The sequence below is a fragment of the Drosophila hydei genome, unplaced genomic scaffold, assembly GCF_003285905.1.
Source record: "Drosophila hydei strain 15085-1641.00,03,60 unplaced genomic scaffold, DhydRS2 tig00000001-arrow-pilon, whole genome shotgun sequence".
NCBI classification, from domain to species: Eukaryota; Metazoa; Arthropoda; class Insecta; order Diptera; family Drosophilidae; genus Drosophila; species Drosophila hydei.
In genome coordinates, this window is record NW_022045643.1 from 3,197,646 (window position 1) to 3,214,334 (window position 16,689).

Genomic DNA, 16,689 nt, shown 5'->3' on the forward strand with positions numbered 1-16,689 from the left:
TTGTGGGCAAATAAGAAAAAAGAAGTAAACAAATGCCCAACTGCATTGCGGCGACATTTTGCCATTTGCCACGCCAAGTGTTGCAGCTACAGCAACAGCAACAGCAACAGCTGCAACAACAACTGGAAAGTTGTCGCGTCACATGCAACAAAACGACATTTATCATGTTAACCTTTGAAGTGCATTTGTCTAGACGTCTTCAACGAGAGTTGTTGTTGCTGTTGCCGTTGCCGTTGCTGCAGTTTCCTGCTGCAGCCAACGGTTATGACAGCAAACGGCATAAAAAATCACGGAAAAAACATCAGAAAGCAACAAGGAATCATAATAATTTGTAATAAATTAACGCCTCGTGTGCGCTGCGACAAGCAACAGCAACAGCAACAGCAACAACATTGACAACAACAACAACACCTTGTAAAGGCGGCATCGGGTCTAGCCCAAGGATTAAAACACGCCCAGGTCTGGCAATGTCTCTACGTCATCTTCATTAAGTCAAGGCGCAGTGTTTGCTGCTGTCGAGTGCACAGTCAACCCGCCAGACAGGCGCACACACACACATATGGCACACACCAACGCCGACACCAACACCAACACACACACACAAAGGTACACCTTTGCCCAACTCCCCCCGGTCCATATCCTTTTGTCTAATTTCACGCTGTCGTCTCTCATCAAAGCCTGACGCGCGTCCCCGGCGAGTAATTCATCATTTCGCGTGACGTACTCGCCTCCAGCTCCAAGCAGCAGCTCCTTTGGCACAACTCACACACACATACGTGAGGCAACACATAAATTCTCAAGTGCCAAATGGATTTTTTATATATATATATGCTTTTGAGTTGCCTGCAACTGCTGGCCATGGCGTGACAATCGACAAGGCGACAGTTGAAGGCAGCCAGCGCCAGTTGCTGCCATGCGGCAAGTGTTGCATCCTGGCCGCAGCGCGTCGTTAGCTGCTAATTATTCAAATTAATTGTTTTGGCTCAAATGCCAATCAAAGACGACAGTTGTTTAGCCAAACCAAAATTGGCAATTGGCTGCAGTTGTTGCTAGCAATTGTTGCCGCTGCACTTAAAACTTGCTCCGCGCTGGCTGGAAACATTTTAATTGAGTTGTTTTTCGGGCGTCTGCCGAGTTTGTATGTTAATTGTGTATTACATGCGGCAATAATTGCTCAGCGCCCTGCGGGAAAGTACTCGGCTGGTCTTGAGGAGGGCATGGGCTTTCCAAACTGCCAAACTGCCAAACTGCTAAAATGGAAATGCAATTCGAATGCGAAGTTTGCTACCAATTCAGGTCGACTCGAATGCCATTTGCTGCTAGGTGGGTTGGCTAAGCCTGTCACAAGCCACAAAGCTGACACTGCCGAAGCCAGGCCATTTAAACGAAGTTCTCCTACTGCCACTTCTATTGCCACTGCGACTGCTGATAGATTGCCAGCTAATTGCCTACAATGGGCGTTCGACTTGGGCTTAATAAAAAAAACTTTTTGTCTGTCGAGTTGAGTTTGGCTCACATATTGATTTACGCCGAGCTCAACTCAACTGCTGAGCTCTAAAGTTTTTAGTGGCCCTCTTTAGAAGCACAGCCCAAAGTTGGCCAACAGCTGCATAATTCCTTAAAATTGAGTTGTTTTTTTTTCCTGCTCTCTTCTTCTTCTTTTCGCATTCCAACGATTTCTCATATTGGTGATAGAGTCCAACAGCAGGACGAATGCAAAGCGAGCGAACGACAACTCCATTTATTTGCTTTAGCTGCGAGCAGTTGGTTTATGTACTCCACAGTGAGACAAGCAAAAAATGATAAGCCGTGGGGTATGCTCGACTTGTGTATACCCTAAGCTGCAGTGAGGTATTGCTAAGGAAAAGGAATAGAGGAATGACATATAACAAGAAGTTGGTAAATACAGCGGCAACTTCTAAGAGCAGCTTTGAGTTTTGAATCCTGAACTCTGAATATGATTTAAGCTAAACACTTAACACTATCCATATCCCATAGCCTGCTAAAGTATGAGAGTAAATTGCAGTTACAATAGACATTAGTAATATAATAAACATATACTGTAATTCTTGAGTTAGTGAGCTGCGCAGGCTCCTAACCTACCGATGAGACATATTTCGAGTTTAGAGTATCCGAAACCCATTACATAGCTCTACATTCTTATATAAGGTTTCTTTAAGGCAGTCAATGCTTCACCTGCTGCGCATACTCTTTGTAAACACTGCCCTTGATTTACAGGGTATCTACAAAATTAAACTGGAAATGGCGTTCACATTTTTGCTTCTGCCCGGCTAAGATTAGCATCGATTTCTGGCTACTGTTGTGGCGGTTGTTGTTGTTATTGTTGGCTTAACAGTTGTTGTTGGTGATGTCAAAAGCGGTTATTTTGTGCTTAAATGGTTTTCGGAATCAAGAAATGAAATGAAATCGGCAGGAATAAAAAAATTTGCTTGCTGCGACCAAAAATGTCGACGATTATGACGACTTTTTGAGGCGCAGCGCCGGGCACACAAAATGTTGCAAAGACGACAGCGAAAACGTTTTTGGGGATAAATGTTAAATGAATGTTTATGCAAATTAGAAGCGATCGCCGCAACTGTTTGATGTCCTTTGCAACAGCAGCAGCGGTAGTAGCTGCCGCACAGGAGTAGCACAAGTGGCAGAAGGGTAGACGCCTCCAGCTGCCGCCTGATACAATGCTGCTGCTGCTGCTGATGATGATGATGACGATGCTGATACTAATGATGATGATGATGAGATCAAACAGTGGGCACAACAGCAGCAGCAGCAGCAGCAGCAGCAAAGCGTTGCCAAAGCAATTTTTGGCAACACGAGTAGCAGCCGTCTGCCAGGAAGAGATTAAATGCGATACCAAAGTGGCCGCCACCAGCCACCGGGTGGGTAACTGTGCAACTGTCTGCCAAAAACAGTAGCCGGCAACATTTGTGCCAGCACAGGAGACGGAGTCAACCGAAACTCAACTGTGCCCACAATCAAACTGCAATTATCGAAATGGAACGATTCAGCGATATTCGAGACATGGTAATTATCTTATTGCAAGCTGCACAAATGAAGAGTTACCTGAACAGATTAAGCAGAGGCTGAAGTGCGAAGCTTGAGAAAGCAATCAATTGAAGAGCTCGCAAACTAAGTCAACGTAGAACTGAAAGTTTGGCATGCAAACTCGTTGGCTGCAGGTTGAACTGAACTCGGTTAAGTACCTAAAGCTTGAAACCATATATAAACTTAACTCTTACTAACTAACTAAATAATATTTGATACATACGAAGGCTGTGCCGGAGCTTCGCTGTTTACTCAGACAAGTTTATGATAAGCCAAGGCTGTGCTGGGACATCAACTGCAAGCATTAATGTTTCCTAGACAAACTTCTTCAGTTGTTCAGTTATGCTTATTAGAAGTTTCGGGTTAATTTATAAGCTAACAAACTATCTGAAACTATAATTCAGTTCGATGAGCACTGCATGCCTCAATTCTCATTGTTCACTTGGATAACTCAAGTACTCAAGTCTGCTGCAACTCTTCAGCTATTCTTGCTAGAAGTAGCTGATATATTTATAAGCTATGACACTTCAGCTTAGTCAACTCTATATCTTCACAGTACAAACTGAGTAACTCTCAGCCCTCAGCTACTTGAGCATGATAACTAAAGTAAATCTAATACACAAACTGACCCCTCGGCACTAGCACTAACTTCATTTATCATTCTATTTCAAGTATACTCTACATCATCTGCGCCTTGGCTAACAAGCTTTCCATTAAGAGATGCCACACTAAGAATCGAATGCTATCTGAGCATCGTTTAATCTATGCCGACATTTGTTACAAAATCGAACCTTAAAAATGTCACAAAACCATTAACGGCCAGCGCCAAAGGAACTCAAAAAGCTGTAATCGACTCTTAAGGCAGATAATTTGCGATCATTTCGCGTTGATGATGCCACATTGATGATGAGATGATGGCGCTGATAGCGCACGCCGATAACGGTCTACAGCTTCGACGGCGAGGCAACTTGCCACGCAAATATTGTCACATACACAGAGAGACAGAGAGAGAGGGCGAGAGAGAGTTGGAGTAACTGGCTGGAAAAAGAAGTCAAAATGCATTTGGCAGTTGGCGAGTTCTGCGTGCAACGGTCGACGCTCAACGCTCGACTGTCTGGCTGCCTGTCCAGATCGTGTAGATAGTTAAGATCGCTTATCGGCTTGAATTATGGCAGAGCTAAAAGCCTGCCAAAGTGCCTTTTGATCTGAGTGTCTGTCGGTGTCTGTGTCTGTGTCTGTGCCTGTGCGTGTGCGTGTGACAGAGGCAACGACATACAAATTTGTTATGCATGCAATTTTGTCGCCGCAAGACGACCTTGGCGAACATGCTTCTGATCTAATTAATATACAAGTTGGACCTGAGTGGACGCTACTCAAATGCCTTTCGATTTCAGCTACGAGCTCTGCACCTGCCTTCCCCAGATTGTATGCAATTCAATTAAACGTCTCTCCCAAATGTCGAAATGTTATCGAAATCGAAGACAAACGAATGGCAACAAGAGCTGGTTCAATTGTTGCAGTTGTTGTTGCTGCAATTGCTGCCTGCCCCCATGCGGTGCCTGAAAATTGAATATCGTGCCTAAAAGTGAAGTTCGCTTTGCCTGCATTGTTGTTGCGGCTGCTTTTCGCTGGCTCTAATATGACATCTACTAATAGCAACAACGCTCTTTGTTGCTGTTGACTCCTTGCCTGTCCCCCAAAAGTCGAGGCGCCGTAAGGGCACCGCTGACGCTGGGCGGGCTCAGCTAGCGCCATTCACTTATGGCATCGAGGCAAGCCGTTGTTGTTAGCTCTACCCCTCACTGTGGAGTGCAATGGTGAAAAGTCATAGGCGAAGAAATAAAAAGAGGAAAGAGTAATCCAACTTAGTGTGCCGAATAGCAAATACCCTAACAGACGGTGAGGACATGCTAGAACTTTAATGCTAGAACTATTTATACTCTCAAAGGTAAGGCTAGTATATTGTTTCTATATAAGTTATCCACTTTGCTTCTTATAATATATATTGAAATATATGATTATATTATATTGGATATAAGAACTTAATTCCGCCTATATAAAATATATTTATATTTTAAATATAATATAAACCAAATTGTTTGTAAAACAAAAAAAGATTATAAATATAGTTTGCATTAAAAATATATTTATCTAAAATTAAATATTTATATGTATATTAAAGTTAAACATAAATTTAACATTTCTCAATAAAAGTTTATTAATTCTTATATAAGAAAATATTCTTACTTGCAGTTTAATCTATCTAGTGAAATTCTGCTATTTCTTAATAAGTTCCTGCTTAAGGTATGTAATAAATGACTTTATTTTATTTTTTAATTTGCTTAAAATATATATAAAACAAAAAACGATATTTAGAAATTATTTTTTTATTTATTGTATATGTTTTCCTATATTGACTGCCTCAACTAATAAAACAACTTTTCCTTATGAATATTGAGCGAGTTTTCTTTAAATAAAACCCAGAGCTCTAAAACTTCTGTGAATAGAAAAACAATAAAGAAAGACAGATGTGACTACAGCTGATGCTATTCGAGATTTAACATGCATTTTCCATATATATATATTACATAAATTATGTAGACTTTCAACCTCTACCTGCTAAATATTTTCTGGCAAATTTCAGAAGCCCTCTGCTAGAGTATACAGCAAAAGACAAACAAAATATTGTGTTTTCGGTTCAGGTTGTCTTTTAATGGCATGGAAAAATGTCAAAGCTAAACATTTGGCTGGAAGGTCTGCCCACGTAATTGACAATACGATTTGCTATGTGGGCTGGTGCGGCAGCTGCTGGAGCTGAAAAGTGTGTGAATAGATAGAAATAAAGCAGAATATGAAGCTGAAGTTAACATTTCATATTTTGGCAATTAGCTGTGAGTAGCTTGAGTAAGAGCGCACTCAACTCCAGTTGCCCATACATTAATTAATCTAATGCCTTTTTAAAGCACTGAGTCGACTATAAAACTAAACTCGTTGCAACTGCAGCAGGCAACGGCCGACTGCTGCAGTTGAGAAGAAAAACAAGTGGCCATAAAATATAATAAAAGGAAGTGCTTAAAACTACGAACAGCTTCTTTGGCCAGTTGCCTCCATTACTGGGCACTGAACGCAGGGAAGATTGGAAGCTGCGAGCTGAGAGCTGAGAGCTGGTCGCTGCGATGTTGCTGTGGCAGGACTCCTTTTACATAGTTGAGTGTCTAAATTTATTACCCGCGATCTAACACGATTTCTCGCACTTGTACCTACAATAATCATTATATGTAAACACACACACACGCTGGCTCACACATACAGCTACAGGCGTGGAAAAGCTTTTTGCATATTTGGCATGCAACAAAAAAAATGTGGAAAATCGTAGCAAGTGCACAGCCTGAGAAACTGGTCTGATCCATGCTGTAGTTGCATCCCAAGGCATATTTTAATATAGACATACATATAGATATATATATACATATATATATATATATATATATATATATGTATTATGTATATACAGATAGTTTATGTATTATATAATTTGTTTGGTAGCTGCGCCAAGTGTTGCCACCAGGCATAGCTGCTGCTGCATTAATGAGCCGCACCAGTCAGAGTGTGCAGTCATATGCCACAGAGCAAACTGACGAGCGCACTTAACTAAAATATACTAGAAAATGTAAATGAATATAAATATATAAATTCATAATGATTCCAGCAGAAAAGTCTAAGAGAAACTGGAAAAGTTGAGCAAAATAGATTTTGTTTCAGCAGAAATTCTTAAATAAATTGAAGAACAAAACAGAAATTTTGTAACTTAATTTAAATTTAAGAGTTTTGCTAAAATTAAGTACAATTAAAATGTAGGGTATTTGCTAGTCGGGCAGTGTCAACTAGAGCACAAACTTATTTTTTTCTCTTTTGTATTTTAGTTTCGCTTAATTTGCTGGCAGGCCAAAAAACCAAGTCAAGCGATGGCAACAACAACAACAGCAGCAAAAACAGGGGCGTCTTGTCTATAAATATTTTTGTTGCTGCGGCGGCTGTTGCTGCCGCTTGTTGTTGCTGCTGCTGCTGGTATATATATGTATATAGTATAAAGAAATGCTGGCATGAGATTACAATCGCTTGTAATAAATACCTTAAGTATCACATATATCAGTAACCCAAGGACGTGCATCGTAAGTCAAGCCGAACATTATTATTAAGCGAAGCCACCAAGCGCAGACGACGGCGACGTTGAGGCAGGTGGATCGGTGGGAGGCGCTAGGGGGTTGGCGAGGGGGGTAGGTAACTGCAACCAGGCAACTTGACTTACGTGCAACAATTTAACAACTTAATTATTGCTAAACTACGTCAACAACAACAACAACAACAACAGCAGCAGCAGGACAAGCAACACATAGACATAAATAAACAACGGTGCGTATGAGTAATATTTTGTAGCAAAGTCGTGGCTAGAGCCCAGCTGAAATAATAATAATAAGCCTGGCTGGCCTGCCAAAAAAGATTGCAATGCGCGATATACACAAAGATGAACATCAACCAAAACAACAACAACAACAACAACAATTGCAATGGCAACATGCGCAGGCAGCACTGGGAACGGGGTCGAGGCAGGGCATATGGAGCGTTCGCTTGTCATTGAGTAATCTATCGACAGCTTGCCCAACACACAGAGGGAGACAGCGAGGGAGGGAGATGCAGAGTGTGTGAAAATTAGCATAAAAACGCAATTTTTGAATATTAATGTGCAGTTGGCGATTGGCTGCTGCTGCTGCTGCTTCAGCGGCAACTGTTGCTGCTGCGACATCATCGCAGCCTGGGCTGGGAGGCGCATTGCGTGCCAGCCAAGCAGCAGTAAAAGGAAGAAGCAACAGTGGCAGCAGGGGCAGCAACAACTCGAAGCACTCCATTTGTGCCACTTGACTTACTCGTTTCGGCTGCAACTGCAACAGCAGCAGCAGCAGCAGCAAGCGGCAATCAGATGCTCTGGCCTTGATAAGAACACTTCTCGCTTCTCGATGCTTGGCGCTATCGCATAAGTTGCACTGGCTTTTGCATCTTTCACTTTTTCTGTTTTGGCACGCATTGCCAATGGGCGAAATACAGATTAAGGATTATTATTGGACTCTGCTGCTGCTGCTGCTGCCGTTGCACAGCATGAGAAATGTTTGTGTCATGTTTTTGTAGCTGTAATCTAGAAAACGCACAACTTCTCTTGCGTAACCTGGGTTCTTGTATGCCCTATCGTGAACAGGTGGAATGCATCTCGAAGAGTTGTAAAAGACTTAAGTTTTATACTAATCGTTAAATTCCTTGCAAATTAAATAAATGAATTCATCAACTGTATTTAGAAGCTGCTGTAAGTCCGGGCAGAAGTTTGAAACGGAAATGTGATTGAGAATTGACTGAGGAAAATATGAGTAAGTTTAGCTTCAAAACAATTCTGGAACAACAGAATTTCTTCTTCTGCAGCATTCTTAACATTCACTCAATTATTTAAGGGAAAATTTAGAGAGCAAACTAGGAGCACAATAGGTTGGCCTTAGCTTCAATATGGATTACATATAGTTATTAGATATTTGATTTAAATTTATTTAAGGAACTTTACCTGTTGAACCAGTTCAATTTATTAGTTCCATTTATAATAATGCTCTGAGATATAGAGCGCATGCATGAAAACACCTATAGAGTAAGCAGTGCTAAGCTCCTGCGCTAAGCAGTCCTAAGTTATACGCTAAGCAGTGCACTGCTTAACCAGTCACAGCATATTTATTGTAACAACAAGCAGTACGACGAACAGCAGTAACAAGCAGCAAGCTTGGCCAGCAACGCAAGCATTTAGTAATTAAGTCAATTTAAAGTGTGCTGTATATATTGTTATATTATGTAATGTTCTTATGTATATTTATATATATATATTGCATTTATTAGTGGAGCCACACCAATGAATGCTATTCGAAAATACCTATTTGAATTTGGATAAACAGTAAACGCCACCAAGCGGGCAGTAGCCATAACAAAAACTAAACCAACATAAAGTTACCCAGATAAATTAACTGACAAGCCGCCAGGTAGCGCCGTGTCATTGCAGTAACCAATTGAAAATGCAGAGTAAAGAAATAATCTTTAAAAAAATGAAATAATTATTTGTAACGAAATATAACATACCAATAATTATAGCAAAAAAAGCCAGACTTGACTTAGACTAAACAAATGTCAAATAACACTTAGAAAATTCAACTGAAAATCATTTCTTGGTAAACAAACAGGTAATCAAAGTCAATGCAATAAGACAATATTTATATGAAATACTCTCGGAAACAAACACAAAGTTCAATAACCCTCATAAAACACGTTTTGATGAGTGCACAACAGGTACTCTAAGCTGCTGGCTACATTTCACAAGCTAGGCCATTGACGGCGTCATTGCCCCAGAGAGCGATCGAAGAGTGAGTGGGGCGAATGTGGGTCAAAAACACTTTCACAAGCTGAGCGTCAATTGCACTACCGGCGGATGTGTCAGCCGAGATTCCCCTTGCGAAGCAGCAGCAACTATGACGTAGTCACCTGCAGCGAGACAGGGAGAGGCAGCAGGAGCATGAGTCAAGCGAGTCATGAATCAGTTGCACGCACGAAACATGTGTTGCTAGTCACGAACGCCGCCAACTATTGGCAACGCGGGGCTCTCAATGCCACGCTCACCACGCTCTCTCTCTGTTTCTCTCTCTCTTTCTCTCAGGTGAGCGTAAGCCCATGACGTCACAGCTGCCTGAGCATTTGCTAATTTACGTTAATTCAATTATTCAATTCGCTACACTAAGAAAAATTGTTTATAAACAGAATTCTTAAGAAACATAGTATATATATAAATTATGATGCGAATAAGATTAGTAATTATTAATAATAAGCAATAAGCAATTAATATTGATTTTATATAAATAACTAGCAACAAGGCTGCCGTAGCTGATGACTGTTTAAATTGGTTGAAAAAAAAATGATTATGATAATAAAATTAAGTAATGTAAAGGAAAAAAAAACTGAATTCCAGGTCTTAGAAAACCTAAGCAGCAAGTCAGATTCACTGGTTCCAAACATGAAGCGAGTAACTCCTTTTAAGCTCAAAAAGCGCTTGATGAGCCGAGTTACAGGAGTTGAAATAATATCCTTTGTATATAGAACAGAGAGATCAAATGGATAACAACCTTTAGATATTCTATAACAAAGCAAAGCAATACTATGGCAGTTTATTGAATTTAAGAACTCCTGTTTATGCAATAGAAACATCTGGTGGCAACCTGGCAGTTGGCCAATTTCAACAAAAGAGAATGCTGAGAGAGGGATGGAAAGAGTGAGAGTCTTCCAGTTCTCTGCCTGCTTCCGTTTGGCTGGATACACGCAAGTGTGATCAATGGCACGTGAGCCACACACACACAGAGGGGTTTTCACACACACACACAAAGCCACACACACACAGAGGGGTTTTCACACACACACACAAAGCCAACGATCCCCGCAGGCAGCTGCTGCTGTCACGCGGTACAGACGCAACCACCGTTAGAGAAATGCAGATGCATTAGTCTCTAAATGGAGAAACAGAATTGTAAATGATGGCGCACGTGGCGTACTCCCCCGCAACTCCTGGAATAACTTAATCAAATGAACACGAGGCGCAGCTATAAATAAATGAAACGCCCGAAAAAAGCAACAACGGCAAAGCAATGCAAAAGGTCACCTTGACAGAGGCCCAGTTAGTTGGGAGTGAAGTCAAAAAAAATGTTGGAGAGTGCGTGCGGAGAGAGAGAGAGAGAGAGTAAGAGAACGCGAGCAGCAGGCCTGCGGCTAGCAGCTAGCTGAGCCGGCTTGCCTTCGCTCGCAGTTTCACAATGTTGTTTAGGCCATTTCGTCACTCATCCTGACGCCAGCTGCCGCTGCTGCTGCTGCGACGACGGCAGCGGCAGAGAGCACAGCGGCTACAAAATCCAGCAGCGGCAGCGGCATTCCAACGAGTCTCGCACTAAGCACAAACAGTTCGCAACGAGCGCGCAAAGTGAACGGAACGTCGACGACCTCAAAGTACCCAAACAGAGGCGCCAAAAATATATCCAGTGAATATTTCTCAGTGTATCCCAGAGCAAGCACCAGCAACAACAATCAAAAGTAAGCAAAGTACAGACTAAGCAAGAGCCAAGCAAATTGTGGGCCAACATTGCTGGGCTGCTGCCCCAGACAAAGTGCATTCAACTTGCAGAGCTCGCCCTTGGCCTTGCACACAGCCACGCAGCACTTGCTGAGTATGGACTGTACAAGGGGCAGGGCAGGGGCAGTTGCAGGGGCAAGTGAGCTAATTCCAATTGGGCGACAATTGCTTTCACTTTCGTTTTCACATTTGGCGCATGCGCCTTCCGGTCCGAAAACAGCTGTGCGTTAAATGAATTCATTTCTAGCCATTTGGAAAACATTTGACTTTGAAAGAAGGTCATTCGCTTTTTGGACAGCAGCTACTTGTACTGCTGGTACTTTTGCTATCTATTTGTTTTTCTTTCTTTTTGGCTGTTTTGTGCTTGCAACAAGTGAGCTCCAGCCAAGCTTGACACAAACGAAATAGATAAAATATTTGCCATGATCTCACTTTGCTGTGAACTGTCTATAATATATGGCAAATAGTTGTATGTTGTCCATTATCTATTATAAGGTGACGATTTTAGATAAATATGCCGGGAAGTACATGTTTAGAGAGCGTTGATAAAAGAGGTTAGCCAGTTGAGCCAAGCTGCACAAAGGCAGACTGGTCAAATACCCTAGATAAAATATAGAGAGTGCACTTATGTTATTAGTGATCTGCATGCATAGGCAAGTGGATGATTTTTGGCTGAGCGTGTGCTTTACTGACTGTCTAATACTCGTTCACAGCTTGACAGATTAACGAAGAAGCAGATTAAGCTGCAAAATATAATTGAATAAGTTTGAATTAGTCTATTAGTAAGCTTCACTTGACATCAATCTAGCTAAAACTAAGCTTATATATATATATATATATATATATATATATATATATATATATATATATGTTTGAGTTTTCTAAGCCTGGTAGACGTTTCTTTATATCATCAACATTTCTTATATCCAAATATATTAATCTACATATTTCTTCATATATCTTCATCTATCAAGACGTACACCTAAAACTTAAGCAGTCAGAAAACTGAGCTACTACAACTAATATGCCTGTTAGTGTACTCTTTAGTCCTCCATATAATACCTCACACAACACACCTCAAGCAGGGTATCTTCTAGTCTAGCACACACTCATATGACTTTCTCGTAATGCCACAAACATTCGTACGCATTAGCTTATTAAAAGCTCAATTTGTTCATGTTTTTCCAATGTCAACCGCACTTTTAATTAGAAAACTCTCAAGTTCAGGGTAAGGGCACAAGAGAATTCTCATCGCAAAGCGGGGTCATTTCTAATTAGCAACGTGCACAGAGCCAGTAAAAGCTAATATTAATAATATTTTCATATGTGTACAAATACTGCCCTGCAGATAAGCAGCTGTTGCAATTTCAACGTGCATGGGCCAATCTTATCTGGAAATCTATATTGAGTATTCACAGTAGATCAACGCGAGTGCGCACAGTTGAAACTTCCTCATTTGAAGTGTGCACGTTTATGGATCGTTCGTAATGCCCATTAACAATGCGAATGAGTTATCAAGCGATCAATAAAATATTTTTCGATTGCAAATTGCTGAAGCGTCGAGTTGTCACTCTACGCTAATCCGCGAAACGCAATTCGCCTGAAGGTTTCTTCGATAAAGGCAGCGTAGACCCATTAGGGAGTTAATTAGCTATGATAGCAGTTGTCACAAGTGCCAACGAGTCACAAGCGGCTGCCATATAAAAGTGACGGCAGCGCGAAAAGCGAGAATTATTTGTTATAGTTTTTTTCGTTCGGCAAAATGTTGCGTATTAGTTTTTTCGTGAATGCGGCGTGTTGCGTGCTGGGCAAACGGCAAATTTATATAAATATGACCTTCGTGAAGGTTAAACAGCGCCGACACATAGGTCGGTGTGTGTGAGTGCCCCAGATTTTCGAAGAGCACGTGACACCTCTGACTGCCTAAGTGAATAGAGAGATCTCATGGAGAGCATCGACTAAATTGGCTCCAATTCTCGTTGCAGCAATGGCCGCCGTTAAGGATAGTCTGTTGGCCCAGGTGGCTGAAACTTTGCCCAGCTCTGGCCACAAGATCACTGTGGTGGGCATCGGCATGGTGGGCATGGCCAGCGCCTTCAGCATTTTGGCCCAGAATGTCTCCAAGGAGGTGTGCCTCATCGACGTCTGCGCCGACAAGCTGCAGGGCGAGCTGATGGACTTGCAGCATGGCTCCAACTTCCTGAAGAATCCCCAGATCACCGCCAGCACCGACTACGCCGCCTCGGCCAACTCTCGTCTGTGCATTGTCACAGCCGGCGTGCGCCAGAAGGAGGGTGAATCCCGCCTGTCCCTGGTGCAGCGCAACACAGACATTCTCAAGCACATCATCCCCAAGCTGGTGGAGGTAAGTGCACCCAGCATCGCCCTCATCTAACTGACCCACTAATCCTTGACTCTTTGCAATCACAGTACAGTCCCGATACCATTTTGCTGATGGTGTCCAATCCCGTGGACATCATGACCTATGTGGCCTGGAAGCTGTCCGGTCTGCCCAAGAATCGCGTCATTGGCAGCGGCACCAATCTGGATTCGTCTCGCTTCCGCTTCCTGATGTCGCAGCGTCTGGGCGTCGCACCCACCTCCTGTCACGGCTGGATCATTGGCGAGCACGGCGACAGCTCGGTGCCCGTCTGGTCCGGCGTCAACATTGCCGGAGTGCGCTTGCGCGAGCTGAACCCCACCATTGGCACCGGTGAGGATCCCGAGAAGTGGAACGAGCTGCACAAGCAGGTCGTCGATTCGGCCTACGAGGTCATCAAGCTAAAGGGCTACACCTCCTGGGCCATTGGCCTGAGCACCGCCTCCCTGGCCTCGGCCATCTTGAGGAACACCAGCAGCGTGGCTGCAGTCTCCACGTCCGTCTTGGTGAGTCTCTGAGCGATCTTTGTAGAAGGGCCTTTGCTTACAGAACGCTTCATTCGTTTCAGGGCGAGCATGGCATTGACAAGGATGTGTTCCTATCGCTGCCCTGCGTGCTGAATGCCAACGGAGTCACCTCCGTGGTGAAGCAAATCCTCACCGATGTCGAGGTGCAGCAGCTGCAGAAGTCGGCCAACATCATGTCCGAGGTGCAGGCCGGTCTGCAGTTCTAAACGGCAACACGCACACAACACACACACGCAGAGCTAATTATTAGTCGAATTGGTAACAGCCACGCCCCCTTTTAGTTTTGGGAGGGCGCGAAGGTGGTGAAGCAGAAAGTATTTTTGACTACCAAAATGTTTATTTTAAGTCGCTTACTCAACTTATTTATTATTTAAATGCTTTTTGTGTTCGTTACAAATAAATTTGTAAAATTTAAGTTCTACTTTAAACAAGAGAGAGAAGAATTGCTTTTCAGTTTGATCTCTTTTCTGTCAGCTAGTTTTAGATACATTCGAAGGCAACTCCCAGAAGGAAGTTCCACAGCAGCCGTCGCTACCTCATTGACAAATTTACAGCAATGGATATATAACTACATGTATTCTAGTAAAATTTACATTTAGCACCTAGTTGTCCTTTCGCACTCACGTTTATATACAACATATATATATCGATAACTGTATAATCAAGAGTAAAAAGTATCTCACTGAAACTTATCAGCGCAAGCAGCTCCCCAAAAGCATGCGTTTTCTTATAGTGGCACGATCCAAGCTAATCGATCGACAGCAAAATTGTTTACAGATATAGATATGCATATATATATATATATATATATATATATATATATGTATAGTCGGGCGACTTATCGTTAACAGCTAGCGAAACGTGCAGCGGCAAAAGTGCTTATCTAGCAGCTCGAGTCTAGAGTCGAGTGGCAAGCGTCGCGCGTCGAGCGTTGAGCGTTGAGTGTCGAGTTGAGTCTGCAGACAACTGGCAGACAGAGCCAAAAAGAGTGCCGAGTCGCATCCAATCGAATTGCTTCGAACGTGCTGCGGTCAGCAGTTGATCAAATTCTGTGGCTAGATAAGCGCTTCGGCTGTGCAGAGCGATAAACGCTTTCCGCTCGCCGTCTTAACGTGGCTATAAAACCGCCCAGTTGCGCGCTGAGCTGCAGCAGTCGTCGCAATGCAGCAAGCAAGCTGGAGAAGATGGCTATGTGGACTATGTCTGCTCACGCTCTGGCAGCATTCCGAGTCAGCTGCCAGCATAGATCGCATACAGAAGCACAATTTGGAGCTGCTGTCGCAGCAGCTGAATCGCGGCTGGCGCGCTTTTTGTAAGTTGATTCTGGCCGAGATCGGGCAAACAGTTCGCTAATCACTTCCGTCCAGGTGATGCGCCCGTCGACGAGGGCGTCATGGCGCTCTACGAGGGCATCAATCCCAGCGATGCGCGCTTGCACGTGATGACCATCACCAATCAGAGCGTTCAGCTGCCCATCAAATCGATGCCAGAGCTGCGTGACTTCGATCTCAATCCGCAGCGCAAGACCTTGATCTACGTGAATGCGTTCCACACGGCCGACAGTTATTTCAGCGTCCAGGAGCACTTGATGCTGCTGCAGACAATGCGTCGTGATCTCAACATAATCATCGTGGACTTTGCCACAAATGTGGCACAGCTGTACTACACGGTGCGGCATCATCTGTCCGTGCACGGCTACTCCATATACAAGCTGTTGAGCTCCTTGACAGAGGCGGGCATTGCGGCGGAGGACATCACCTTGGCAGGACATTCGGTGGGCGCAAATATTGCTGCGTTGGGCGCTGATTTGTATGCCAAGAGCAGCAAGCGACAGGTGGGTCAACTGATTGCCATCGACCCAGCCACCATGTGCCGCACCACCGACATCCTCGTCCGGCACAATGTGGCCGCACGCGTCGTGGTGCTGCACGGCGAGGGCGATGTGTTTGGTGTGCGTGTGCCACTCGGCCATGTGGACATCTATCCCAATGGCATTGGCTACTTTCCGCGCAAGAAACTGCAGCCGGGCTGCGACAGCAAGATATGCAGTCACATGTACCCATTCGTGCTGTTCATGGAGGCGCTCATCGAGGGCGTGATGATACCTGCCACCAAATGCGAGAACTGGGCCAAGTTCCGGCAGGGCGACTGCAGTTTCGAGAACACGCTCAACATTGGCCTCATCTACCCGGCCAATGCGAAGGGCCTCTACTTCTGCATGACTCAGCCCAACCCGCCGTTCACCTACATGGAGCACGGCTTGAGGTATCAGGCAAAGCAGCCCGCGAAGTCGAATTAAGTTTAGCTTAAGAAGTAATTGGTTTTATTATTATTAACTTTATTATAAGCTAAATATATGTTTACTTTATTCTAATCATTAAATTGGTCTACTTCAGCTATAGATCAGTTTTTTGTTTGCAATTTGTTTATTTAAAACATTTGCCTAAGAGTATGCAACGATATTTTCTGCGCAGCCTGCCAAAATTTTATGTAAACATAGATATGGCCATGATGCTAAACAAACT

At 43.3% G+C, this 16,689-nt stretch overlaps 2 protein-coding genes across 3 annotated transcripts; both read left to right on the forward strand.

The window, feature by feature from the left end:
* The first annotated feature begins 11,075 nt into the window (after positions 1–11,075).
* Positions 11,076–14,521, forward strand: LOC111592299 (L-lactate dehydrogenase). 2 transcript variants are annotated; one of them, XM_023304404.2, is made up of 4 exons: positions 11,076–11,217; positions 13,243–13,622; positions 13,688–14,143; positions 14,206–14,521. In XM_023304404.2, exons 2-4 carry the CDS (start codon positions 13,245–13,247, stop codon positions 14,368–14,370), a joined length of 999 nt encoding a protein of 332 aa, XP_023160172.1. In that variant the 5' UTR covers positions 11,076–11,217; positions 13,243–13,244; the 3' UTR covers positions 14,371–14,521. The 2 variants fall into 2 exon arrangements, with proteins under 2 accessions (XP_023160172.1, XP_023160171.1); XM_023304403.2 differs by lacking the exon at positions 11,076–11,217 and adding an exon at positions 12,980–13,184.
* Positions 14,522–15,325: 804 nt separating this feature from the next.
* On the forward strand, positions 15,326–16,463 carry LOC111592312 (phospholipase A1 member A). The gene is made up of 2 exons (XM_023304421.2): positions 15,326–15,476; positions 15,532–16,463. Exons 1-2 carry the CDS (start codon positions 15,326–15,328, stop codon positions 16,461–16,463), a joined length of 1,083 nt encoding a protein of 360 aa, XP_023160189.1.
* Positions 16,464–16,689: the final 226 nt, after the last annotated feature.